Source organism: Neolamprologus brichardi, chromosome 11, assembly GCF_056152115.1.
Source record: "Neolamprologus brichardi isolate AB-2024 chromosome 11, ASM5615211v1, whole genome shotgun sequence".
Classification (NCBI taxonomy): Eukaryota; Metazoa; Chordata; class Actinopteri; order Cichliformes; family Cichlidae; genus Neolamprologus; species Neolamprologus brichardi.
The window spans coordinates 27,050,201-27,077,627 of record NC_142114.1 but is presented as its reverse complement, the minus strand read 5'-3'; the positions used below and the strand labels follow the sequence as shown (position 1 = coordinate 27,077,627).

Below are 27,427 nucleotides of genomic sequence, written 5' to 3'. Positions count from 1 at the left end.
CATTTGGCTTTCTTGCCCTTTGCTCCGCAGTTGCATTAGCATTAGCACACGCTAGCATGAGAGTCTAATTACTTATAGAACAAGTTAGTGGCCCAGTCAATTCCACTCCTCTTCTGTTGGCTGATCCCATCTGCGCGTGGTCTTCATGCCGCACCCAACCTCGCTCATGCTCTTGTACTGCACTTTCCACTTCAGCGTCCTGCTGTATCTTTCATTGGCCACCTTGACTCAAGGCAACAATTCCCCTTGTACTCTTCTCACTTCTAACTCTGTTGCCACCACTGAAGGCCCTGAGCTTCTGGTTGACAAGCTCTTTGATGTCCTTTGCTTGGCTAGCACACAACCGATAGAAGACAAAACTAGGAGTCTTATTTCTCAATAGGGACGCAAGTAAAACAGAGAAAATGCTGGACAAGCAGAGTTGTCTAAACAGTGAACATCAATTCCCTTGTGACCAAAGAAGCAAAAGACCCATGTTTTCGCCCGGGGACCTTTCGCGTGTGAGGCGAATGTGATAACCACTACACTACGGAAACGGTGAGCGATGGCTCGCTTGGCTTTGGAATGTGTCTTAATCAGTAATCTGACCAATCTGACAAATCTGATGGCATGTTACTATCATGCCCTTGAACGGAAGGAACCATGGAGAAGAGACAGACGCTCGCTAGCAAGGAATCTGAACTATAGTCTCGATGTTAGGCTCACTTAAACTTTTGACATTTAGGAGTTCTCTGAAGCAAGCGCAGCTCGACATATGCTGGCCTAAGAACCCCAGAACCTCGAGCAGCAGAACTGTTGCCTAAAGAGGCCATGCGTTTGATCGCGTTGTGCATTGGCTGAAAATAGGCCCAAGTCCTGTGCAGGCCAGCTAGAGCCACTCATTTCCAAGAGCTTAGTCTGTGCCTGCATCTTCAGTGAATATGGTGACTGGAGACATGTTGATTTGTGTGAAATTTCCTGAAATTTGGGCTATAGACAACTTTTTAGCAACATGAGCATCCAAAGGTTACAAGCGTCAGAGCCCTGTACAAGATTTGAGTACTTTCTCTCCTCTGTGTCCCAAACAGCAGTACAACCCCATAAGATAAAGCAATGCCTGCAGGCAGACACTTTTGTATCGGGAAACAAAGAAGCATGTTTCCGCCTGGTTTCGGACCAGGGACCTTTCGCGTGTTAGGCGAACGTGATAACCACTACACTACGGAAACGGAGCGTGCATGCCGTCTCGTCATTAGAGGGGCATTTAGATGCCTTCTTACATTTGAGGACTTTTATGACAGATCATGTAGGACTAGTGAGAAGCGGGGGAACTCCCATTTGTGTCATTTTTCAAACATTCCCCCATTTAGGGTTATATTGACAATCCAAATTGTGATCTCGAGATAGCATCTCTTCAAATGGGAGCTGATCTTCTTGTTGACAAGCTCTTTGATGTTCTTTGTCAGGCTAGCACACAACCTACAGAAGACAAACCCAAGAGACTTATTTGTTAATAGGGACGCAAGTAAAGCAGAGAAAACGCTGGACAAGCAGAGTTCTCTTGGACTAGCTTCTCTTCTCATGGGAGATCTTGCTAGAAGACATTTTTGACTTGTGAGTGCACAGGTGGAATTGATGTTTTTTCAAACCCATTATAGGACTAGATTGTTAGATTGACTAGGATGTCGTGGAGAAATTCCACAGGGTCTTTTTGAATGATGGACTCTGTGCAAAAAAATGAAATTGGCGTGCGATTAACGGATGTGTGGTCATTCCAGGTAAAAGGCAGAGCAGAGAAGGAGTCTGCTCACTCCCCGTCGGGGAATCGAACCCCGGTCTTCCGCGTGACAGGCGGAGATACTGTCCACTATACTAACGAGGACCTGCAAGGCACTGTCGGGGACACGTCAAGGTGGGATTCGCAGCAGGTATGACACACAAATTGTCGTCGGCCATGTAAAAATCCCCATCACTTTACCAGGAACTACAGTTTTATGGGTGTTTGACAGAGAACTTTTTTCTGCTTGCAGGAGGGTTCCATGGTGTAACGGTTAGCACTCTGGACTTTGAATCCAGTGATCTGAGTTCAAGTCTCAGTGGAGCCTCATTTGGCTTTCTTGCCCTTTGCTCCGCAGTTGCATTAGCATTAGCACACGCTAGCATGAGAGTCTAATTACTTATAGAACAAGTTAGTGGCCCAGTCAATTCCACTCCTCTTCTGTTGGCTGATCCCATCTGCGCGTGGTCTTCATGCCGCACCCAACCTCGCTCATGCTCTTGTACTGCACTTTCCACTTCAGCGTCCTGCTGTATCTTTCATTGGCCACCTTGACTCAAGGCAACAATTCCCCTTGTACTCTTCTCACTTCTAACTCTGTTGCCACCACTGAAGGCCCCGAGCTTCTGGTTGACAAGCTCTTTGATGTCCTTTGCTTGGCTAGCACACAACCGACAGAAGACAAAACTAGGAGTCTTATTTCTCAATAGGGACGCAAGTAAAACAGAGAAAATGCTGGACAAGCAGAGTTGTCTAAACAGTGAACATCAATTCCCTTGTGACCAAAGAAGCAAAAGACCCATGTTTCCGCCCGGTTTCGGACCGGGGACCTTTCGCATGTGAGGCGAACGTGATAACCACTACACTACGGAAACGGTGAGCGATGGCTCGCTTGGCTTTGGAATGTGTCTTAATCAGTAATCTGACCAATCTGACAAATCTGATGGCATGTTACTATCATGCCCTTGAACGGAAGGAACCATGGAGAAGAGACAGACGCTCGCTAGCAAGGAATCTGAACTATAGTCTCGATGTTAGGCTCACTTAAACTTTTGACATTTAGGAGTTCTCTGAAGCAAGCGCAGCTCGACATATGCTGGCCTAAGAACCCCAGAACCTCGAGCAGCAGAACTGTTGCCTAAAGAGGTCATGCGTTTGATCGCGTTGTGCATTGGCTGAAAATAGGCCCAAGTCCTGTGCAGGCCAGCTAGAGCCACTCATTTCCAAGAGCTTAGTCTGTGCCTGCATCTTCAGTGAATATGGTGACTGGAGACATGTTGATTTGTGTGAAATTTCCTGAAATTTGGGCTATAGACAACTTTTTAGCAACATGAGCATCCAAAGGTTACAAGCGTCAGAGCCCTGTACAAGATTTGAGTACTTTCTCTCCTCTGTGTCCCAAACAGCAGTACAACCCCATAAGATAAAGCAATGCCTGCAGGCAGACACTTTTGTATCGGGAAACAAAGAAGCATGTTTCCGCGTGGTTTCGGACCAGGGACCTTTCGCGTGTTAGGCGAACGTGATAACCACTACACTACGGAAACGGAGCGTGCATGCCGTCTCGTCATTAGAGGGGCATTTCGATGCCTTCTTACATTTGAGGACTTTTATGACAGATCATGTAGGACTAGTGAGAAGCGGGGGAACTCCCATTTGTGTCATTTTTCAAACATTCCCCCATTTAGGGTTATATTGACAATCCAAATTGTGATCTCGAGATAGCATCTCTTCAAATGGGAGCTGATCTTCTTGTTGACAAGCTCTTTGATGTTCTTTGTCAGGCTAGCACACAACCTACAGAAGACAAACCCAAGAGACTTATTTGTTAATAGGGACGCAAGTAAAGCAGAGAAAACGCTGGACAAGCAGAGTTCTCTTGGACTAGCTTCTCTTCTCATGGGAGATCTTGCTAGAAGACATTTTTGACTTGTGAGTGCACAGGTGGAATTGATGTTTTTTCAAACCCATTATAGGACTAGATTGTTAGATTGACTAGGATGTCGTGGAGAAATTCCACAGGGTCTTTTTGAATGATGGACTCTGTGCAAAAAAATGAAATTGGCGTGCGATTAACGGATGTGTGGTCATTCCAGGTAAAAGGCAGAGCAGAGAAGGAGTCTGCTCACTCCCCGTCGGGGAATCGAACCCCGGTCTTCCGCGTGACAGGCGGAGATACTGTCCACTATACTAACGAGGACCTGCAAGGCACTGTTGGGGACACGTCAAGGTGGGATTCGCAGCAGGTATGACACACAAATTGTCGTCGGCCATGTAAAAATCCCCATCACTTTACCAGGAACTACAGTTTTATGGGTGTTTGACAGAGAACTTTTTTCTGCTTGCAGGAGGGTTCCATGGTGTAACGGTTAGCACTCTGGACTTTGAATCCAGTGATCTGAGTTCAAGTCTCAGTGGAGCCTCATTTGGCTTTCTTGCCCTTTGCTCCGCAGTTGCATTAGCATTAGCACACGCTAGCATGAGAGTCTAATTACTTATAGAACAAGTTAGTGGCCCAGTCAATTCCACTCCTCTTCTGTTGGCTGATCCCATCTGCGCGTGGTCTTCATGCCACACCCAACCTCGCTCATGCTCTTGTACTGCACTTTCCACTTCAGCGTCCTGCTGTATCTTTCATTGGCCACCTTGACTCAAGGCAACAATTCCCCTTGTACTCTTCTCACTTCTAACTCTGTTGCCACCACTGAAGGCCCCGAGCTTCTGGTTGACAAGCTCTTTGATGTCCTTTGCTTGGCTAGCACACAACCGATAGAAGACAAAACTAGGAGTCTTATTTCTCAATAGGGACGCAAGTAAAACAGAGAAAATGCTGGACAAGCAGAGTTGTCTAAACAGTGAACATCAATTCCCTTGTGACCAAAGAAGCAAAAGACCCATGTTTCCGCCCGGTTTCGGACCGGGGACCTTTCGCGTGTGAGGCGAATGTGATAACCACTACACTACGGAAACGGTGAGCGATGGCTCGCTTGGCTTTGGAATGTGTCTTAATCAGTAATCTGGCCAATCTGACAAATCTGATGGCATGTTACTATCATGCCCTTGAACGGAAGGAACCATGGAGAAGAGACAGACGCTCGCTAGCAAGGAATCTGAACTATAGTCTCGATGTTAGGCTCACTTAAACTTTTGACATTTAGGAGTTCTCTGAAGCAAGCGCAGCTCGACATATGCTGGCCTAAGAACCCCAGAACCTCGAGCAGCAGAACTGTTGCCTAAAGAGGCCATGCGTTTGATCGCGTTGTGCATTGGCTGAAAATAGGCCCAAGTCCTGTGCAGGCCAGCTAGAGCCACTCATTTCCAAGAGCTTAGTCTGTGCCTGCATCTTCAGTGAATATGGTGACTGGAGACATGTTGATTTGTGTGAAATTTCCTGAAATTTGGGCTATAGACAACTTTTTAGCAACATGAGCATCCAAAGGTTACAAGCGTCAGAGCCCTGTACAAGATTTGAGTACTTTCTCTCCTCTGTGTCCCAAACAGCAGTACAACCCCATAAGATAAAGCAATGCCTGCAGGCAGACACTTTTGTATCGGGAAACAAAGAAGCATGTTTCCGCCTGGTTTCGGACCAGGGACCTTTCGCGTGTTAGGCGAACGTGATAACCACTACACTACGGAAACGGAGCGTGCATGCCGTCTCGTCATTAGAGGGGCATTTCGATGCCTTCTTACATTTGAGGACTTTTATGACAGATCATGTAGGACTAGTGAGAAGCGGGGGAACTCCCATTTGTGTCATTTTTCAAACATTCCCCCATTTATGGTTATATTGACAATCCAAATTGTGATCTCGAGATAGCATCTCTTCAAATGGGATTCAAGGCAACAATTCCCCTTAATAATAATTTGAATTTTGATCAAGACTTTGACACAAATCGCAGGGCTGCATGAGGACGTTTAGTAAGATTCTTCTTATTGCTACATTCAACCACTGATATTTTGTGGTCCAAACATTTGAATGAATCATTAATGCAGGTTTGAATGCAAATCAGGAGAAACTTGCAACTTACCAGAATGTTTTTTCAGTGCTCAGGTTCAATACAATTTACCTGCGTAATGACCTGAATCACAAACAATTTAATGCCTACCATGTTTTATCAATGAGGAAAACTCAATGTAAACACATATTTTTTACAAGGAAACTCCAGGTTTAATCTTTATATTACAGTAAATGCACAACATCTAAATTCTTTTAAGTGAGAGAAATCTTTTCAAGAATTTTTTGATATATGATGATTTTATGTAGAAACTAATTTGCATGTACTTTCCTTACATCTGAGCTGGCCTTGTGCAAACCTTTGGATTTGAATGATACCTTAAAGGAGCTTTGAATGCAAACAGACACAGAAAAAAAAACTTCAACCAATCAAACAAACATTAAAAAAAAAAAAAAAAATCCCTCCACACTCATTTTCAGTAATTTTAATAATGATGTTTTTTTCCCCTCAGGCTCAAATTTAATATGAGCTAGACCTGCTAGAAAACGCAAGACAAAAAAAGTCAAATCTATTTTGGGTTGTTAAACAGCTGTTAGAATTACTTTGCTATTCAGGTTTTATTTATGCATGTTTCTTCATTTTATTTTTTTAATGTAGATATGATTAAAAAAAAAGTTTATTAAAGCTTCCAAAATGTTATTTCTCCTCAATCAAATCTCATGTTGGATCTTTTTTGTCCCCAGAGTTAATCAAAGTTGACATAGATGCGTTTGTGGTCCTTCTGCTTTAAGGTAAGATTTCCCCCCCCCAAAAAAAAAAAATCAAATTGATTTTTGGAAATCAAATATTTAAATATTACTTAAATATTTAATAAGCTTTATTACTAATAATAAAATCAACCCAACAATCTTCCCCATGGTACACAACTGTCGACAACTGGTATCTGAGAGTTGACCTGAATATGGCTCAATAAATAAATATGAGCTACTTTATGTCATGTGAAGGGTGTTGCAGGTAGAAGTGGTGGTAAGGAGGACCCACACTGCAGACACTTGGAGGTAAAATGTAAACTCAAAATGTAAACCAGCTTTAAAGCTGAACTCAAAAGTTACAAAAATGAAAATTACAAAATAAACTCATGCTGGCAGACAGCACACACAGTAAGATGAGGGTAGATCACGACTCAAATCACTTTTTCTGTTTCACTTGTTTGGCAAATGTGTAAACCACTGCACTGTGTAGCCAGTCAAGCCCACTATGAAGGTGAAAAAACTGCTATGGGCCCCAGTTGTTTTCTGGATTTTTCAGTTGGCAACACACAGTGATCTCTTCAGGAACCAAAAGGGCAAAACCCATGTAGGGCCCTAAGGACAAAACTGCTTTAGATAAGCATCTTAGATAAGAGATAAGATAAGATAAAACTTTATTAATCCCTTGGGTGGGTTCCTCTGGGAAATTCGGTTTCCAATAGCACAGCACCGACAGAAGTTACAGAACGTGAGACGAATATTATATATATACACATATATAAATACAGAGACATATATAAATAAAATATACGAAAGGGATAAATAGAATAAATAGGAATACAAGGGAATTGCACATTTCAAGTATTGAAGTCTATTGCACCGTTGTCTATTAACAAAAAGTATTGCACAAAAAGTATTGCACAATGAAAAGGCACTACAGCTTAGTACAGCTTAGTTGTTCCCCCCTCCTTTGTCCTCCTGTTTCCCCTCCCTTTCCCCTCCAGAGAGGAGTTAAACAGTCTGATGGCGTGTGGGACAAAGGAGTTTTTAAGTCTGTTGGTTCTTGTCTTTGGGAGAAGCAACCTGTCACTGAACAGACTCCTCTGGTTGTTTATGGCCGTGTGCAGAGGATGCCCAGCATTGTCCATAATGTCCAGCAGTTTCTTTAGTGTCCTTTTCTCTGCCACTGTCACCAGAGTGTCCAGCTTCATGCCGACCACAGAGCTAGCCTTTTCTGATCAGTTCTTCCAGCCTGGATGAGTCCTTCTTTGCTGTGCTGCTCCCCCAGCACACCACAGCATAGAAAAGTACTCCACTGACTGGTAAAACATCCTCAGGAGCTTCCTGCAGATGTTAAAAGACCTCAGCCTCCTGAGGAAGTACAGTCGGCTTTGGGCTTTTTTATACAGGTGCTCTGTGTTGCATGACCAGTCCAGTTTGTTGTCCACCCACAGCCCGAGGTACTTGTACTTGTTGACCACCTCCACCTCCTCCCCCTCTATTTGAACCGGCAGTGGACCTGCTCTGGACCTCCCAAAGTCCACAACCAGTTCCTTGGTCTTTGAGGTGTTGAGTTGCAGGTGGTTTGTGTGACTCCATGTGACGAAGTTCCTCACCAGACTCCGGTACTCCTCTTCATGATCATCGCAGATACACCCCATGATGGCTGTGTCGTCTGCAAACTTCTGAATATGGCATAATTCAGAGTTGTAGCAGAAGTCAGAGGTGTACAGGGTGAAGAGAAGCTGCTGACCAGTGTCAGATGTGATGTCCTTCAGTCTGACGTACTGTGGTCTGTCAGTGAGGGAGTCGGAGATCCAAGTGACCAGGCAGGGGTCCACCTGCATCCTGTTCAGTTTTTCCTGGAGCAGACAGGGCCGGATGGTATTAAAGGTACTGGAAAAGTCAAGAAACAGGATCCTGACCGTGCCTTTTCCCTTGTCCAGGTGTGAGTGGGCTCTATGTAGGAGGTACAGGATGACATCCTCCACTCCAACATCCGCCTTGTATGCGAACTGTAGTGGGTCCTGAGCATGTTGTACCTGTGGTTGGAGGAGGTTGAGGAAGAGCCGCTCTAGAGTCTTCATAAGATGTGACATCAGTGCCACCGGTCGGAAGTCATTCAGCTCATTGGGCCGGTTTCTTTTGGGGACCGGGATGATGCAGGATGTCTTCCATAGGGCGGGCACTCTCCCCAGTTGCAGACTGAGGTTGAAGACTCGTTATAGCGGCTCCCCAAGTTCAGCAGCACACGCCTTTAGCATCCTTGGACACACCTTGTCTGGGCCTGCTGCCTTTCTGGGGTGAAGCTTCCTCAGTTGTCTCCTGACCTGATCCACTGTGACACTGGGAGATGATTGGAAGGGGGGGGGGGGGGGGTGGAGATGTCCTGCTGTTGAGAGATGGGTTGGAGGAAGGGGGTGTCATAGTGTCAGGAAGGGGGGGAAGCGAGGGAGGTAGGAGAGTGGGGAGAGGGCTCTGTAGTAAACTGTGTTGCTTTCATCTCCTCCTTCACTTTGCTCCTGAAAGCCTTCTTTTTCATGTTGAGGACAGTTTTGACTTCCTGTGTTACCCACGGTTTGTTATTAGGATAACACAGTACCGTCTTATCAGGGGCGACCGTGTCCACACAAAAGTTGAGGTAGTCTGTCAGACAGTTTGTCGCCCCCTCTATGTGCTCACCATGTGGGCTCAAAAGCACATCCCAGTCTGTGGTGTCATAGCAGTCTCTCAGAGCATCCTCCTTTTCTGGGGTCCATCTCCTGATGGAGCGTGTTGTGACAGGCTGCCTTTGGACGAGGGGTGTGTATTGTGGCTGTAGGTAAACCAGGTTGTGGTCTGACTTCCCTAGTGGGGGGAGGGGGTGGCTCTGTATGCATCTCTCACATTGGCATACAGTAGGTTAATTGTCCTGTTGCTCCTTGTGGGACAATTCACAAACTGGTGAAAAGCAGCCAGAGTAAAATCCAGTGTGGCATGATTAAAGTCTCCAGATATATGGGGTGATCGTGGCTCAAGAGTTGGGAGTTCGCCTTGTAATCGGAAGGTTGTCGGTTCGAGTCGTTGTGTCCTTGGGCAAGACACTTCACCCGCTGCCTACTGGTGGTGGTCAGAGGGCCCGGTGGCGCTAGTGTTTGGCAGCCTCGCCTTTGTCAGTGCCCCAGGGCGGCTGTGGCTACAATGTAGCTTACCGTTAATGTGTGTGTGATGGGTGGATGACTGGATGTGTAAAGCGCTTTGGGGTCCTCAGGGACTAGTAAAGCGCTATACAAATACATGCCATTTACCATATAATAATGAAAGCCTCGGGGTTTTGTGTCTGCAGTCTTGCTGTAACTGTGTGTATTTCCTCACAATTTGAAGCCTACATGGGATAAATGTGGGTTGGCCCTGCATCTATACAAGATGAGAGGCTTATTGCCTTCCCTTCAGTTGAGCTGTAATGTTAGTGAGCTACATGCTTCTTTTGGTTGGCAGTTGTAGGTTATGATGGAATTTGTCATGTTTAATCTTTTGAGGTCTAAGTTGTCATTGGTAAGGACCTCAACCCCAACACTAACCTGAGACAATCAGAGTATAAATTTTTGTTTTCATTAAATTGTTTTGTCCATCAGGAAATAAATAAAATGATCATCCTAACTGACACAAATCAAAAACTATTTGTCTGTTGTCACCTTCTCCAACTTATAGGGTTAGGTTTAGAGCAGGAGTATCAAACTAAAATTTGAGGAGGTCCAGTGGGAGAAAATCTTCTCAAGCGGCTGTACCAACTACGACAAATGAGGAAGTTCAGAGTCTCTCCAGAGATCCTCAAGATTTTCTATACAGGCACTGTGGAGAGCATCCTCACACAGAACATCACATCCTGGTTTGGGAAAAGCTTTGTGAAGGACCAAAAAGCACTTCAGAGAGTGATCCGTACAGCAGAATGCTGCTACAGGATTGCTCTCCCCCAGCTTCAGGACACCTACACCAGGAGATGCCGGACTAGAGCAGCACAGATACTGAAGGACCTGTCCCATCCTGGCAACAAACTGTTCCAACTTCTGCAATCACACACACACACACACAGACACGCACACATACACATACACACGTGACTGAGACAGGACTCCCTTCCAGACACTCTAAACCCACCCGCACAATTTACATTTCAAATTCCTTTAATTTTAAATATCTTCATATTGTCTATTCTGTAAAATAGTCAGATTGCCTATTATTATTTAATTCACTTAATGTACAGAATTGACCTGCTTGCTGTTTATATGCTACTACTGCACATTCATCTAATGTATATATTATATATAATGTTCTCCCCCCCTTTTTGCACAAGTCAAAAAGAGAGATGCGAACTTGAGATGCGAACTTGACACGGTGGAGACAGAGCAACTAAGAAACACAGAGACATAACCATAAGGCAAAGAACCAAAAGACTAGAGATGATAAATAATACGCAGAGGGAAATCCTGGAACACAAGAACACTAGGGAGTAACAAAAGACCAACCATGAGAACATAATTCACAATACAGAGTGACAGAAAACACAAGAAACTCCAAACATGCGAAGACACAGACCAAGAAACACAGACTTTACACAGAACAGAGAGGGCAGAGAAACATGAGGGGCAAGGGATCAAAAATAGAAACCATAGAGTACTCAACAAAAATACAAAAATCACAAAGAACTAAAAACGCTGGGTCAGGAGACCCAGGATCCTGACAGGTTATCATATTTGATTCAAGATTCAAACTGTTTATTGTCATGTGTACAGAAGAAATAGCATTTCTCTGTGCAATGAAATTCTTCCTTTGCTGTCCATATACAAATGCCAAGTTAGGTAAGGGTGAAAGCAGAGGTTCACAGAAACGTAAAGCAGAAGATGAAGTATCGCCAAATATGTTTCCAAACCAACTTCATTCTAAGCCAAAGCCTAGAAAATATGATGAAGCATATTTTGCTGAGGTAGGTCTCCGCGACAGAATTAGTTTGCCCTGCGTCGGGAGCACGCGCTGGGCTCTTCAAATCACAGACAAACAGTATCCCACATTCTTGATTTTTAGTTCACAAACACTTGTTGTAATGACTAACTACATTTTGGAGATGTTTGCTCTTTATACAGTAAAGTTACAGTGGGATACAAATAATATCAGGCTGATCCTGCCACGATTTGTTCCCCCTGTCCAAATCACGGACAAACAGTAAAGCATAGTTTTTTATGTTTTTCAACGCATTTTGCACAGAGGCATTTTTTTGAAAAATGTATTGATAGCAATGTTGAATATTATTACACAGGAAAAAACACTACACATAAAATAATTACACTATGACGCCTCTGTCTTTCTAAATGGAGGGACAGTTACTGTGTGTGTATATGTAAGTGTGTAAAAACTGCATATAGTCAGATTAACAGTAACAGCAAAACAAAGGGGGGGGCTAGCAAAAAACCACTGGGTTAAAGGAACAAGATAAATAGGGATAAAAATAAGACAAGATATCGAGATAAATAAAAATAAGAGTAAGAATAAAAAATAATGAAAGATAAATGAATAAGTACAAAAATAAGTAAGTGAAGACAAGTGAGGTATGCAGATGTTGAGGTAGATGGATGTACAAAGAAGCTTAATGTGTAAAATTAACTTGTGTGCAAAGTTTCCTGATGTGCAAATTGCAGTTGAGGTAGGTCAGCTGTTCAGTCTGATACTAATGGGGAAGAAGGAGATGTTGTCATGCGGCGGCTGTGTGAAGGCAAGAGAGGACCCAAATGCACGGCTCAAGACACGCGGGGATAAACTCAAAAGGCAGGTCTTTATTAATAGGAACATAAGAAGTCAAACAAAACTGTACTGGGAGAAACTAAAGCTGAGGCGCTGGGAAGACACGGGGGAACACACACAACCTAGAGGGACGACGCAACATGGAACAAAGGGATACTCTGACATAAATACGCAGAAGGTAATGAGGGAAGTGGGAACACACGGGGAACACAGTTGAGGACAATTACTCATGACCGAGCGGGGAGGACACGAAACTGAAAATACTGACACCAAGATGTGGACCTTAAACACAACACACTAGACAGAGAAAGAGGCAGAGAGAGAGAGAGGCAGAGAACAAGGATGAATACATGAGGGGATGAGGAGAACACAGAACACAAAGGACGGGAACACGGTACCAGAACAAACACCACAATAAAAGCATGGACACAGGGGGAATCCAAATACCAAACCAAACAATCCAATGAACATAAGGAACAAAATACAAAACCACAGGAAAACTAAAAACACTGGGTCATAATGACCCAGGACCATGACAGATGTTGAGTTGGGACATTCTGGACTTCACACTTCTAAACCTTCGTCTCGAGGACAGAAGTGTGAGTGTGTGTGTGTGTCATTATTTTCCAGGTGGAAGAGGGAATAGTGAAGGGCATCAGCGATGGCATCTGATGTGGACCTGTTGGGCCGGTAGGCATACTGCTGGGGATCCAGAGTGTTTGGAATAATTCTCCTAATGTAGGTCAGCGCCACTTTCTCAAATCACTTTGCAATGATTGGAGTGAGTATAACTGGTCTGTAATCATTTAGACAGGTGCCTGGGCTTTTCTTGGAGAGAGGGATGATGGTTGTGGTCTTGAAGCATGTGAGAACGATGCACTGACTGAGGGAAAAGTTGAAGATGGAGGTAAGAACGTCAGCCAGCTTGTTAGCACAAGCTTCATGGGCCCGTCCACGGATGTTGTCTGGTCTGCTGCCTTGCGGGGGTTGATCTTCCTCAGGACCTTGTGTCTTGGTCTATTGAGACCGCTGTCGGGGGGAGGGTCAGGTGATGTAGGGGTTCTGGAAGGTCTGGGAGGTATGGGGGTTGGGGGGGTGGGGGGTCTCAAAGTTGGTGTAAAACGCATTGAGATCATCTGGCAGACCACCTGGAGAGCTGATGATGTTGGTGGTGGCCCTATACTCTGTGATGTGCTGCAGGCATTGCCACATCTGCCTGGGGTCAGCAGAAGAATAGAAGCCATCCAGATTCTCTCTGTACTGCCTCTTTGCTGCTGTAATGGCTTTCCTTAGTCCATACTCAGGCCATGGAGAAGATCATAAAACAGCACATCGTAAGAGCAACTGACCCCCTGATGGACCCACTCCAGTTTGCTTACCATGCACACAGAGGTGTTGATGATGCCAAAATCTTTATCTTGGACTCCATCCACAAACATCTGGAGCTCCCTGATTCCTCCGCCAGACTTCTGTTTGCTGATTTCTCATCAGTGTTCAACACTCTGTAGCCTCATATCCTGGCCACTAAACTTTCCACCCGATTTTACCTGGATGATCAGCTAATCCTGTGGATATTGGACTTTTTGACCAACAGGACTCAGAAAGTTCGGGTCAACAAGTCTCTTTCCGGTCTCCGTTCCACCTCCACTGGCTCCCCCCCAGGGCTGTGTGCTCTCCCCCTGCTCTTCATCCTTTACACCGATGACTGCAGATCCACACAGCCCAACTGTCACCAGGTTAAATATGCTGACGACACAGTTCTGCTGTCACCGCTGTCAGGCCCCTTACAACACCATGGGCCTGCTCTGCAGGAGTTTGTAGAGTGGTGTAACAGCTCCAAACTTGAATTGAACGTGAGCAAAACCAAAGAGATGGTGACCTTCTCCAGTAGGCAGAGGGATCTGGCTGCTTCAGTCACCACCACCATCAACAGGAAGCCAGTGGAGGTAGTTGAGGAGTACAAATACCTGGGAACCATCTTTGACAACCTCCTGAAATTCTCTGCCAACATAGAGGAGATTCTCAGGGGGAGCCACCAACGGCTATACCTCCTTAGGAAACTCAACTCCTTTGGAGTCCGCACACCCATCATGATGACTTTTTACTATGCCTACCTGGAAAGCATCATGACTTTCTCCATCACCTGCTGGTTCACTCCCTCAGCCTTCAGAACAGGAAGAGACTGCAGCACACTGCATCAGTGTGCTCTAAAATCATTGGACTGCCTGTCAGAACTCTGGCACAGGTTTTCAGCCAATAGGCCCTTAGACAGGCAGCCAAAATCATCAACGACCCCTCTCACATTTCAATGGCTCCCCTCTGGGCGACGCCTCTGCTGCATTTTCCGCAGGACTGAGAGAAGGATAGCCACCTTTGTCCCCAAAGCCACTCTGGTTTTTAACTCCAGCTTATAAGAACGTTTCCCACACCAGAAACATAAACTACCCTCTTCTTACACTACTGACACTTTATCCACTTTTAGTCACTTGCAGTTATTTATTCACCTTTAGTCACTTTAATTTTAAAACTGTGTAATTTTAAAACTGTATATACTGTATATTCTGTGCATTTATTATTATCTTCAATGTTCAATGTTGTTTGTTAATTGCCCCTTGGGGATAAATAAAGTCTTCTGATTCTGATTCTTCGCGGCTTTGTACTGCGTCTCATTGCCTAATCTGAGTGCAAGAGAGCGAGTACGCAGCATGGGTCGTACTTGACTGTTGATGTAGGGCTTCTGCTTGGGGAACCTTCTGATTTGTGTGGTGTGCACAATATTGTCAACACAGGTGCTGATGTACCCAGTCACATACTCAGCATAGTCCTAGTAGTCCGATGTCTAGTAGTGCCTGTCTCATATATGTTAACAGTGCACAACACTTGTCGAGTGCAAAAAGAACAGAAAACACAAAAAACAAAAGAAAGTCGACATTCGAGAGTGGTGCGAGCAAACATGTCTGCCTCAAGAGCGCCATTGTCTTCGGTAAGGTGATATGGATTTTTCATAGATTTTTTACAGGTTGACATTATGTGGTCTGAACATTTGAATGAATCATTAGTGGAGGTTTGCATGCACATCAGCACAACCCTGCTATTTACCCAAATGTTTTTTCAGCGTGTGGAAAGAAAATCGACCTGATTTATGACCTGAAAAACAAACAATGAAAAAATTACAATGTAAGTTTACCACTGATGTAATTTACTTTGGTAAAACTCAATATAAACACAAAATGTGACTTATGTTGGTGTCACATTGTGCTTTGAACACATATCTTAATAGATATGAATAGAAGATAGAATGCCTCTATTGTCACTATACAGTTGTACAATGAGATACAGAGCACAGTTCTGCAGCACTATACACATATTGACAGTATTAAATGGTAAAAAATGGTAAATGGCCTGTATTTGTATAGCGCAGAGGAAAAATATATAAAATGTACAAATATGCAAGCCAGTTTTAAAAAGTAATATGTAATAAATAGCGTTATGTAATTTCACATAGAATTAGGTATTGCACAGTAGTGATTCATAGAGGAAATGGGAAAAATGGGGTGTGTGTACTAAGTTAGCAGGCTCTCAATGGATGAGTGGTAGAAGGTCAGCAGCAGGTTGGAGTTCAGCTTGTACCTTCTGAGGACCCTCAGGAAGGGCAGCCGCTGTTGGGCCTTCATAAACAACATGATGAACCACCTAGATAATTATTTCATAAGAAATCATGGAAGTTGTAAGGAGTTGTAAGCTCTAAGGTTAGCACAGTTTATATGGGACCGTCACGAGAAAACCTCACAGTGTCATCAAGGGTGTGTCACAAGTTAACTTTAAACTTTCCACTTATTTGCATCATATTATAAAAGCAACCTCAAAGAGAAAAGAACACACAGTGACGAGCAGCTGTGTGTGTTTGGTAACTCAAGAAGTGTGGTAAGTTTTTATCTATCTATCTACATATATACAACTTTCATATAAGTTCTTATATTATCTGTCTGTCTGTCTCTCTCTATGTATGTATGTATGTATGTATATATATATATATATATATATATATATATATATATATATATGTATATATATATGTATATGTATATATATGTATATATATATATATATGTATATATATATGTATATATATGTATATATATATATATGTATATGTATATATATATGTATATGTATATATATATATATATATGTGTATATATATATATATGTGTGTATATATATATTTATATGTATATATATATATATATGTGTATATATATATATATATGTATATGTATACATATATATGTATATATATGTATATGTATATATATGTATATGTATATATGTATATATATGTATATATATATATATATATATATATGTATATGTATATATGTAAATATGTATATATATATATATATATATATATATATAGAGGAAACATTTTGATGTACTGTCCTTTCTAATCACTTTTTAACCAATGTCATTCTAACAAAATGCTCTATATTTATTATAGCTTTCAGTGTATTCATTGTGCTGAATCAGATATGACACAATCTTTTTTTTCCTCCACAGTTAATCAGAGTGATCATGGATGTGTTTCTAGTCCTTCTCCTGCTTTCAGGTAAGATTCCAGCAGTTTGGTAATTTCTCATTCAGCATATAATAATTCACTGTTTTTTTCATATATAAATTGTTTCTACCTTGAATTTTTTAAAAGAGAGGTAATAACTGACCAAAATATGTTTTATTAATTCATATTTGAGGGTGAGCTGTTGCTCCAGCATTATGACTTTACTCCAACAAAAATGCATATATAATTAAATTAAATAAAAGTAACAAATTAACTAAATTAATCTGGAATCTGGGTGACTATCAGTTTAGAAATTTTCAGATTCACTGACATAGGTACAAATGAAAAGTGGTTTCTGTCCACACATTAATAAGTCGAACCATCACTGATCTACTGAGGAAATCTTATTTAAGGAATTCTTTTACTGCAGAAAGTAAAATTCTATAGAACTCAAAGCATACAAGCATTTTGAATAAATAAACAGTATTTCTTAGTAAAATCTCAAATAAAAATCCATTTCCTTCTTCAGCATTCTGTGTCCCCACTGCTTCCTTTCCAAACTTCTATTACTTTGTGAATGAGAATATGACCTGGGATGAGGCCAATGCTTACTGCATCAAGGAGTACCTTGGACTTGCCCAAATTACTTATCCAGAGAACAACACTGCACTGGTGAACACTCCAGCCGGGGTATACACAGGCAAAGCCTGGATCGGACTTCATATAGCCGTAGGTTGGGCCTGGCTGGATGGACGACCACCCACATATTATAGCTGGAGCCTTGACGAGCCATTCTACACTGGCCCTGGATATTGTGTATTCACAGATGAGGTAGAATGGTATAGTGCAAGATGTACAGAAAAGCTTGGCTTCGTTTGTTTTGACGGTAGGTATAAAAAGATCCTTTGTTGTAAGGTTTTACTCCTGTAGATTAAATTGACCCTTGGTACTAATTTAGCAGAATGAGGTTCAAAACATGAAATAAATAATAAACATAAAAATACAACTTTTAAATATTCTAGTTTGAGACTGGAATAAGTCTCCAAGTGAAGCTCAAACCTGACCTACTCAGTATAAATATTAAGAAAATATGAAGAATATATATATGCAGTACGATATGATTTATATGGTGTATTTAAATCACAGCTTTTTTCTGCATAGCCTATTTTTCAAAACATAAATGAAATCATTAATAGAGGTATAATATTACTAATGGAATCTATAACTTCTGTTTCTTTAACAGGCAGCAAGTACATTGTTAATAGGACATATGTGACTTGGAATGACGCCAAAATCAGCTGTGAAAACAAAAATTCAACTCTGGCACAAATCCCTGATGTGGAAACATTTGATGAAGTCAGCACAGTTGTGGAAAAATATCCACCACTGTGGATTGGCCTTAGTTTTTCTCCAGTCTGGGTTTGGTCAGAAACTCAACAAATCAGCACATTCATGAACTGGAAAACAGGACAACCTAACAATGAGTTTAATTGCGCTGCTATATTGGTGGAAGATGGAACTTGGACCACGGAACCATGCATTCAACAATATCCTTTCTTCTGCTATGGAGGTATGAATGACATTTCCCTAGTTTTAACACTCAAGTGAATTTCCAGAGATGGTATGACCAGAAAATATTTCTTGGGCACTAATCAAGATATAATGAAGACAATATACTTCTTTGTTTAATTCTAGAAATATTTTTGCCTGTTTGCTTGTTTTCTGCCCCTGATAAATGGCAAAGATGGTCATGTGACATTCTCTATCTGCTGAAGGCTGAGTCTAAGGCTTTAACTAGTTTGATTTTTTTCTTTAGCAGTTAAAGCATAAATAATTTTAAAAAATGTAAATAACAAAGTCATCAGCAGCACAAAAATACAAATAACAAAGTGCACCTGCAGCATTTGCTTTTTTTTTTAAATTTAAAAGTGTATTAAATCAATGCTAGTTGCAAAAATAATTTCAATCCATTAATAAATCTACAGCATTAGCAAGTCTAAACATTACCTAGATATCTTAGGCTTTATATTTCCAAAAAAAATGTAGTCACTTTATCTGCACAAAGACAAGTAGAAAATTTGACAAATTTATATTAAAAAAAGAACAATAAAAGCTATGATATTCATTTAGGTCAAAGAGGTGCACTTAATAGTGATAGCATCTCTCCAAACATGGCATCTTAATGTTGTGACTGTGTTCTGTATATTTTAACAGGGTTTTGGTTAATGTTTAAGACATTCTATTTGAATCTAATAATATACTTATATATTATTAATAACTTCCTCTAAGCCAAGTACTTGTCAAATTCCATATGATTTATTTGGAAACATTTTGTTTTTGTGTAGTTTACAAATCTACGAAATCTAAGAAAACAGTGGTGAGCATGAATATCCAAACTGATGTCGACCTGGAAAATCCAGATAACCAGGCTGCCCTGATGCAACAGGTATAGTGTGTGTTAACAAGTTAGCCTCACTTGATTATTATTACCAGTAAGAGAGCTTTCTCCATTCTCTCAGCCAGTGTTGTGTCCAATGTTCCCTCTAATTTTTCATGTGTCTGAGCGAACACACAAACTCCCTGAGCGGTCCCTTGGACCACTGTGAGCAACAGCAGAAGTGTGCAGTGTGATCACGCCAGCATTGAATCCATCCAAGTTACATGGTTTATTAAAATAATCAAATCTCAACATTTACATTTATGTTAGACTACTTTTAATTAACTGCTTTAGCCCACTTACAATGAAAATTAAAAAAAACATTTTCATGACCTGTGTAGTACGTTAACACTCTTGGAAGTGAAAAATAACTTGAACTCCAATTTTGAAAAGACAACTTGTATTATGAGTATGAGTCTGTGGTTTGGGAGAGAGTCCTGTAACTCTGTCTGCAAAATACAGTATTTAATGACCGATGTTGGGCAATTAATTATATAGTTACTTCTTCAAAAAAGTTACTGAGTTGTGCAAAGTTTTTTGAAACTGTTTACCTAAAAATTCAGCCAAGGCATTTTTTTAAATAAACATAAAACTATTTACAGAACAGATAAAGGGATAAAAAGATAAAGGAGAACAACAGCCTGATACCTGCAGGCCTGACAACAGATGTATCACTGCTGTAACACCTGTAACATTCAGCAGTCGCCTCATTGTTCTGACACACACAACAAAACTATTGACTACACTACACACTAACTACACAAGATTTGCACTAACTTTCGCAAATCTCTCACATCTCAAAACACCGCCGTCACTCCTAAAACTTTCCCCTCCCTAAACAACTAAATGTCATGTTTTGATTGGTCGACATGGTACATTTTTCGACCAATGGGAAAGGGTGAGGGTTTTTTGGTGTTGTTTTTGCTCACAGGCGGAGAGTGCTTTCGAGCGTTTTCCTTATAAAACGCCATTTTTACCATTTCAGTGAATATAAACACGATAGCATTCAGGAAGAAAAACAAACATTGCATATATTTTAATCATAACTTCTATCGACACAATTTAAAAACTGGTATAAAGTCCACACTTTTTCCGTCAATTGTTCCGCGTTTCCTGCTCACATCTCCAATGGTTGTTCACGTTGTCATTAATGTGGCTTTCCTCCACATCATCCATGGCGCTTTGCCAGCTAAAACACCAGTGTTGGCACATAAGGACGATGTCATAGGCTGTCAACGATGTTGATTAGCTGCGTATGTATGAATGTGAATCACATCATTGGCTAGACTATGGGATAAGGTGGCATTTTTCTAATCCCATACGGGAGCAGCCACACTTACTGAATCACACTGCAAAACAGAATTGTTGATGTATTTACTACAAATTTAATTTCAATTCAGGTTAGATTTTCTTTTTGCGCAATGCTGATTTTTTTCTGAGCAGAGACCGTGCCAGCAGCACGCAACTTAGAGGGAACATTAGCTGTGTCCCAAAACGTCGGCTGCATCCTCCGGAGGCCGCATTTGAAGGCAGATTAAGTCACAGCCAGACAGCGAAGGCTGTGCCAATTTGTCGACTCCTTCAAATGCGTCCTTCATTTCCTTGAATTTGAAGGATGGGCCAAGTGTGTCCTTCGTGGCCCACCATATCCCAGAATTCATGGCGCAGCCCAGCAAGTTTTAAAATTAGTCTTATTAATCTTTCTGTGACACAGAAAGTGATGCCATACAGAGTAAGCACCTGGTAGATTCTATATTATATATCTATATTATTCTATATAAGATTTTTAGGTAAAAGTTTTATCTGAATTTAGAAGAAATCATCCACACCGTTATATCTTTAAGACATTTCACTAATTGGGCAAAGTCTGGTTTATGGATAGATCAAGCTGTGTAGCAATGACACTGGAAATTGGAGTCTATCAGATAGACAATTACCCTCCTAGGACCTGGCGTCCACATATGTGGACATCACATTTTGGGATGTCTGACCCAAAATTATAAATTCTGCTCTACAAGGACCTGATATCCACTTACGAGGACATCATAGTGCCACTGTTCTATCGAAATTTTAAACATATGTCCTCATATGTGGATCTAATTTTTTCTCAGAAACAAAAAACAGTTAAAAAAATAAAATCTGGAAATTATTTTTTTTACTTTCAGTAGGTCCCAACATGCCCAAATATCAAAGAGAAATTAAAAAATGCATGTCATGGAAGAGTTTGGGTGTTAAGAGGTTAAATAAGACAAACTCATGTCTTTTGATGTGAGACTTTGTTTGTTTCAAGTCTTCCTCAGGTTGTAGTTAAAATAATATTATTTTTCTAGGGAAAAAAAAACAAAAAATGTTTACTCATTTTATTGTGCTTATTTTACTAAGATTCAGCTAGGACCCTTTCTAACTGTCAATGATAGTTTAAAAAATCGCATAGCATGGGGAATTTCTCCACTTCTGAAATCACGTATTTCAGAGGTGACTTACAGTAAGGGTATCTAACATAATTCATCCTCTTTCTTCTTATTTAGCTGCAAGCAACACTCGCTAAGCAGGGTGTGACTGACTTCAAACTGACATGGACAAAAAAGCCTGTGCAGAACAGCAGGAAGAAACTTGATGGTACACACACACACACACACACACACACACACACACACACACACACACACAGAATGAGTTTTCTCTGAATATTTAAGTGGTTTTATCTCATTTCAGATGCTTGTTTGAACGTGTGAAATTGACTTCCAGAGGACTGTGCTACAACACTGTTCTTTCAAAGGATCACTTTAAATTGTACACTCTTTAAATTTGTTATTAGTTAATTATATTAGTCTAGGTATAAAACGGCATGTTTTGTGTGCATTAAGTCTGAATTGTAAACATTCAACTTTTCTCATTTCAGTTTTGTATTTAAAGGTAGTATATTTGACACCACATGTGTGACATTGCAATACATTAGGGATCCATTTTATTCAAATAATGCTGTTTTGTTAAACCTGCTGGTGTATCTCAGTTGCTTGCAAATTGTCCATTAGGAGACATGTCTGATGAGTCTGTTAATTGGATTACTGAGACTCAGTTACAGTGGCTTGCAAAAGTACTCGACCCCCTTGAACTTTTACCACATTTTGTCACATTACAGCCACAAACATGAGTCAATTTTATTGGAATTCCACGTGAAAGACCAATACAAGGTGGTGTACACGTGAGAAGTGGAACGAAAATCATACATGATTCCAAACATTTTTTTTTACAAATAAATAACTGAAAAGTGGGGTGTGCGTAATTATTCAGCCCTCTTTGAGCTGAGTGCAGTCAGTTGCCCATAGACATTGCCTGATGAGTGCTAATGACGAAATGGAGTGCACCTGTGTGTTATCTAATGTCAGTACAAATACAGCTGCTCTGTGACGGCCTCAGAGGTTGTCTAAGAGAATATTGGGAGCAACAACACCATGAAGTCCAAAGAACACACCAGATAGGTCAGGGATAAAGTTATTGAGAAATTTAAAGCAGGCTTAGGCTACAAAAAGATTTCCCAAGCCTTGAACATCCACGGAGCACTGTTCAAGCGATCATTCAGAAATGGAAGGAGTATGGCACAACTGTAAACCTACCAAGACAAGGCCGTCCACCTAAACTCACAGGCCGAACAAGGAGAGCGCTGATCAGAAATGCAGCCAAGAGGCCCATGGTGACTCTGGATGAGCTGCAGAGATCTACAGCTCAGGTGGGGCAATCTGTCCATAGGACAACTATTAGTCGTGCACTGCACAAAGTTGGCCTTTATGGAAGAGTGGCAAGAAGAAAGCCATTGTTAACAGAAAACCATAAGAAGTCCCGTTTGCAGTTTGCCACAAGCTATGTGGGGGACACAGCAAACATGTGGAAGAAGGTGCTCTGGTCAGATGAGACCAAAATGGAACTTTTTGGCCAAAATGCAAAACGTTAAGTGTGGCGGAAAACTAACACTGCACATCACTCTGAACACACCATCCCCACTGTCAAATATGGTGGTGGCAGCATCATGCTCTTCTTCAGCGGGGACAGGGAAGCTGGTCAGAGTTGATGGGAAGATGGATGGAGCCAAATAGAGGCCAATCTTGGAAGAAAACCTCTTGCAGTCTGCAAAAGACTAGGGACTGGGGTGGAGATTCACCTTCCAGCAGGACAACGACATAAAGCCAGGGCAACAATGGAATGGTTTAAAACAAAACACATCCATGTGTTAGAATGGCCCAGTCAAAGTCCAGATCTAAATCCAATTGAGAATCTGTGGCAAGATCTGAAAACTGCTGTTCACAAACACTGTCCATCTAATCTGATTGAGCTGGAGCTGTTTTGCAAAGAAGAATGGGCAAGGATTTCAGTCTCGAGATGTGCAAAGCTGCTAGAGACAGACCCTAAAAGACTGGCAGCTGTAATTGCAGCAAAAGGTGGTTCTACAAAGTATTGACTCAGGGGGCTGAATAATTACGCACACACCACTTTTCAGTTATTTATTTGTAAAAAATGTTTGGAATCATGTATGATTTTCGTTGCACTTCTCACGTGTACAACACTTTGTGTTGGTCTTTCACATGAAATTCCAATAAAATTGATTCATGTTTGTGGCTGTAATATGACAATGTGGAAACGTTCAAGGGGGCTGAATACTTTTGCAAGCCACTGTATTCAGCTTTGTAGGGAATTCTGACCTACACAATTAGGAATGTGTTTGACACTAAGAAGGAACATTTCAAGGATTGTATTGTGAGTGTCCTCTAACATTTGCCACTATGAATCTATTTATTTTCTCTTTCATTTAGTAAGCACTATTTTTCCCTCTTAAATACTATAACCTGTGTTGTGAAAGGATTATCAAATTAAGTTGTATTGTTTATTTATTTCCTTATTTATTTTAGGAAATCTGAAAATAAATTCTCCTGTATGTGTGTATTATGAGCTTAGTCCCTCACACAAGACAAGTAAAGTCACTCTGTAACAATACCAATTTTTAGTAGTTGTTTAGTTGTTGTTAAAACTAAATACATAGTACAGAATAAACACAACATTATAAAAATCTGTTCTTGGGTCTGGTTACTCAACTGGGAGTTCAGATAAGGATCCAAAAGGGTGGAGTGCTCACTCTAGGTCAGCTCACTCTTTTTACTAGTTGTAATTTATTCCTTTGCATTTGTCAAAACTAAAGACAAATACAGCCTATTTATAAAGGTATGTAATTAGTTTTTGAGCCATGCAATCTAAACTAGACTCATATAGTTATATAGGTGAACGTAAACATTAATTCCCAGGTGAGGTCACTAGACTTCAGGTAGAGAAAAAAAAAACTACTTGCTTGACTTGTGAAATAAAAACAAAGGATGTTTCCACATTTACCTCATTGCTGTTATTCAATTCTTTACAGTTCAAACTCTCATTTTTATTGTAACAAACAAGCAACTTTTTTTTTTTACTTTCTTTTACTGCCGTATAAATAAATGGTCTGTATTTGTACAGCGCTTTACTAGTCCCTAAGGACCCCAAAGCGCTTTACACATCCAGTCATCCACACACTGGTGATGGCAAGCTACATTGTAGCCACAGCCATCCTGGGGCGCACTGACATAGGTGAGGCTGCCGGACACTGGCACCACCGGGCCCTCTGACTACCACCAGTAGGCAACGGGTGAAGTGTCTTACCCAAGTATACAACAACTGAGACTGTCCAAGCCAGGGCTCGAACCAGCAACCTTCCGATAATAAGGCGACTTCTCAACTCTTGGGCCACGACCGCTCAAGAGTTGAGTCGCATACACAAATAAATGCAATCAGACTGCAAGCTTATATGTAGTTTCCAGGATATTTAAAGCTAGAATGAGAGACAAAGCCCTCATTTGTCAGGAGCCTCTTCTGGAACAGCTCCAAATTTGAATTTGGGAGATTTTATTAATTGTGTTTTGTCATCAGACTTTCATCATTTACATGCAGTACCTTCAAAAGGTATCCATTTTTGCGCTGAAGGTCCTAACATCATGAGACAATTTCTCTTCCCTTACTGCCCTCCACAAACAGATGTCCCCAGAGGTTCAACAACCTGTAAACTGAGGTCTGTGTAGATTGTGCAAAGAATGTCGCACAAACATGGAAATACAAAGGAAATACATGGAAATACATTTTTAAAATAAAATTTCCAGGGTTTGTTAAAAAACGAACCTTTTTGGAAATACTTTTGAGTCTTTACGCATCATAGCATTTTATCATTTATCATATGTAGCAAGTTCAAATTACAGATTTGAATATTTGCACTATAACAAAGTCCAATTTTTGTTGCTTATCAAGTTTTTCTCCTTTTTTTTTTTCTTTTTTTTTTCCCAAATTCTACTTCCTCTCAGTACTGCGGTGTCATCTTATTATTTTCAAACCATTTTGTTTTGGAAAATCTAATTGTACAAGCTCGCCAGGCTAACTCAACTAAACAACTTAAAGAGACACCAAACCATTGTGACTGTTACAAGTGCCACAGGATTTTATCTTGTTTTAGTTGTTTTGAGTATGAGTATGACCTGGTTATGGCGTTCCATGTGTCCTGCTTGCTAACATCTTCCACCCCACTGTTATCTGCTGAATTACCTCAAGGGCATTTTTGCACAGTCTGCAACTGGGATCTTGTGTGTGGTTGTGGTAGTCCTCAGCAGTGTTGGGCAAGTTACTTTGAAAAAGTAATTAATTATAGTTACTAGTTACTACTTCAAAAAAGTAACTGAGTTAGTAATTGAGTTACAATATTCTAAAGTAATTAATTACTTGAAAAGTAGCTATTGCGTTACTTTAAAAAAAAAAAGTTTAACCCTCTGGAGTCCAGGGTATAATTTGCCATTTTTAACTACTTTTGATTTTCCCTCCACATTTTACCTTTAAAAACTATTTACTTTGTCTTGTTTGGTATCATTCTTTTCGGCACAACTTCACGTGTCTGAATTTACAGTTATGTTTTCATTTTGACATACTGTATTAACACAACTGATCTAAAATCACAAACATGTTTAATGAATCATATTTCATAACTGTAAATAAAAATATAAATTGTCAATTTTAAAATCATATGCGCAAGTTTTGCAAACAAAGTTATTTGCATCCATTTACCTTTTACACTTTTTAAAATAACCATTTCAAACTATTTACAGAACCATCAGCTGTTCTGCATTCAATAAGATGCCACACAAATTATTTGTGCCACTCCAAAAAAATAATTTCTGTCCACTATAAAGGAGAACATCACAGCCTGATACCTGCAGGTCTGACAGCAGCAGGTGTATCACTCCTTTTTCTACTTGGAGACAGCAGTCACCTAATTGTTCTGACGCACAACACAAAACTATCCACAACAATACACACTAACTACACAAGACAACACATTAACTACACACTCCAAACACGCTAAATCTCTCACATCTCAAAACTCTCTCTCTCTCTCTCTCTCTCTCTCGCCATCACTCCTAAAACTTCCTGTTTTTTTTTTTCTCTCTCATGAGCAGAGAGTGCTTGCTAGCGCTGTCCTTAGACAGTAAACACGGTAAAAACGCCACATATATATTGTTTATCATGACTCTGGTTTTACGTGGCTTATCAACACAATTTAAAAACTGGTATATATCACCTTCTTGCTTTGTCTTTAAGTGGTCATGTAATTGGCCTACCACAACTACTTTATTCTTCCTCAGTCAAACAGCAGCACTCATGCGATTGTTTTGCCCCTTAGCTCCAGGTGTTGTGCTAGACAGTGATCGTGATTACCGTCCGTGGGAGCGCGCGCAGCTGCTTAAAGCTGTAGCGTCCAGATTACTTACATAGTCAGCTACAACTGATATAAGATGCGGTAAGCTGAACACAGCTTCAACCTTCTGTTTGTTGAAAAATAGTAACGGACCGCATTTTCTTGTTAGTAATTGTAACGGCGTTGTAACAATAGGAATAGTAATTAGTTAGATTACTCGTTACTGAAAAAAGTAACGCCGTTACTTGTAACGCAGTTATTCCCATCACTGGTCCTCAGCACCTATCAATCTTGTCCTTAGGTCTTGTTCCTGTGTGGTCTTTCAGTCTTTCTCAACATCAGCCACTTCCTATATTTGGTGGTGATACATGCCGTCCAGAAGCCGTCCAGAAGCCTGTCCTTCCATGGTGGTTCCTCTCCTTTCTCAGGTTTCTGCT

General features: G+C 40.9%; 1 protein-coding gene and 9 non-coding genes across 10 annotated transcripts; 3 read left to right on the top strand and 7 right to left on the bottom strand.

Annotated features, from left to right (window-relative positions):
* Positions 1 to 1,135: 1,135 nt before the first annotated feature.
* On the bottom strand, positions 1,136 to 1,208 carry trnav-aac (transfer RNA valine (anticodon AAC)). Its single transcript has one exon. It is a non-coding gene; the product is annotated as a tRNA-Val (tRNA).
* Positions 1,209 to 1,789: 581 nt separating this feature from the next.
* Positions 1,790 to 1,861, bottom strand: trnad-guc (transfer RNA aspartic acid (anticodon GUC)). The gene has a single exon. It is a non-coding gene; the product is annotated as a tRNA-Asp (tRNA).
* A 151-nt stretch (positions 1,862 to 2,012) lies between these two features.
* trnaq-uug (transfer RNA glutamine (anticodon UUG)) lies at positions 2,013 to 2,084 on the top strand. The gene has a single exon. It is a non-coding gene; the product is annotated as a tRNA-Gln (tRNA).
* A 474-nt stretch (positions 2,085 to 2,558) lies between these two features.
* trnav-cac (transfer RNA valine (anticodon CAC)) lies at positions 2,559 to 2,631 on the bottom strand. The gene has a single exon. It is a non-coding gene; the product is annotated as a tRNA-Val (tRNA).
* A 599-nt stretch (positions 2,632 to 3,230) lies between these two features.
* trnav-aac (transfer RNA valine (anticodon AAC)) lies at positions 3,231 to 3,303 on the bottom strand. Its single transcript has one exon. It is a non-coding gene; the product is annotated as a tRNA-Val (tRNA).
* Positions 3,304 to 3,884: 581 nt separating this feature from the next.
* trnad-guc (transfer RNA aspartic acid (anticodon GUC)) lies at positions 3,885 to 3,956 on the bottom strand. The gene has a single exon. It is a non-coding gene; the product is annotated as a tRNA-Asp (tRNA).
* A 151-nt stretch (positions 3,957 to 4,107) lies between these two features.
* Positions 4,108 to 4,179, top strand: trnaq-uug (transfer RNA glutamine (anticodon UUG)). The gene has a single exon. It is a non-coding gene; the product is annotated as a tRNA-Gln (tRNA).
* Positions 4,180 to 4,653: 474 nt separating this feature from the next.
* On the bottom strand, positions 4,654 to 4,726 carry trnav-cac (transfer RNA valine (anticodon CAC)). The gene has a single exon. It is a non-coding gene; the product is annotated as a tRNA-Val (tRNA).
* Positions 4,727 to 5,325: 599 nt separating this feature from the next.
* On the bottom strand, positions 5,326 to 5,398 carry trnav-aac (transfer RNA valine (anticodon AAC)). Its single transcript has one exon. It is a non-coding gene; the product is annotated as a tRNA-Val (tRNA).
* Positions 5,399 to 16,145: 10,747 nt separating this feature from the next.
* Positions 16,146 to 21,969, top strand: LOC148100653 (macrophage mannose receptor 1-like). Its single transcript, XM_087847838.1, has 7 exons — positions 16,146 to 16,163; positions 16,800 to 16,848; positions 17,327 to 17,683; positions 18,041 to 18,367; positions 19,143 to 19,243; positions 21,763 to 21,853; positions 21,950 to 21,969. The coding sequence occupies exons 2-7, from the start codon at positions 16,815 to 16,817 to the stop codon at positions 21,967 to 21,969; spliced, it is 930 nt and encodes a 309-aa protein (XP_087703964.1). The 5' UTR covers positions 16,146 to 16,163; positions 16,800 to 16,814.
* The last annotated feature ends 5,458 nt before the right edge of the window (positions 21,970 to 27,427 follow it).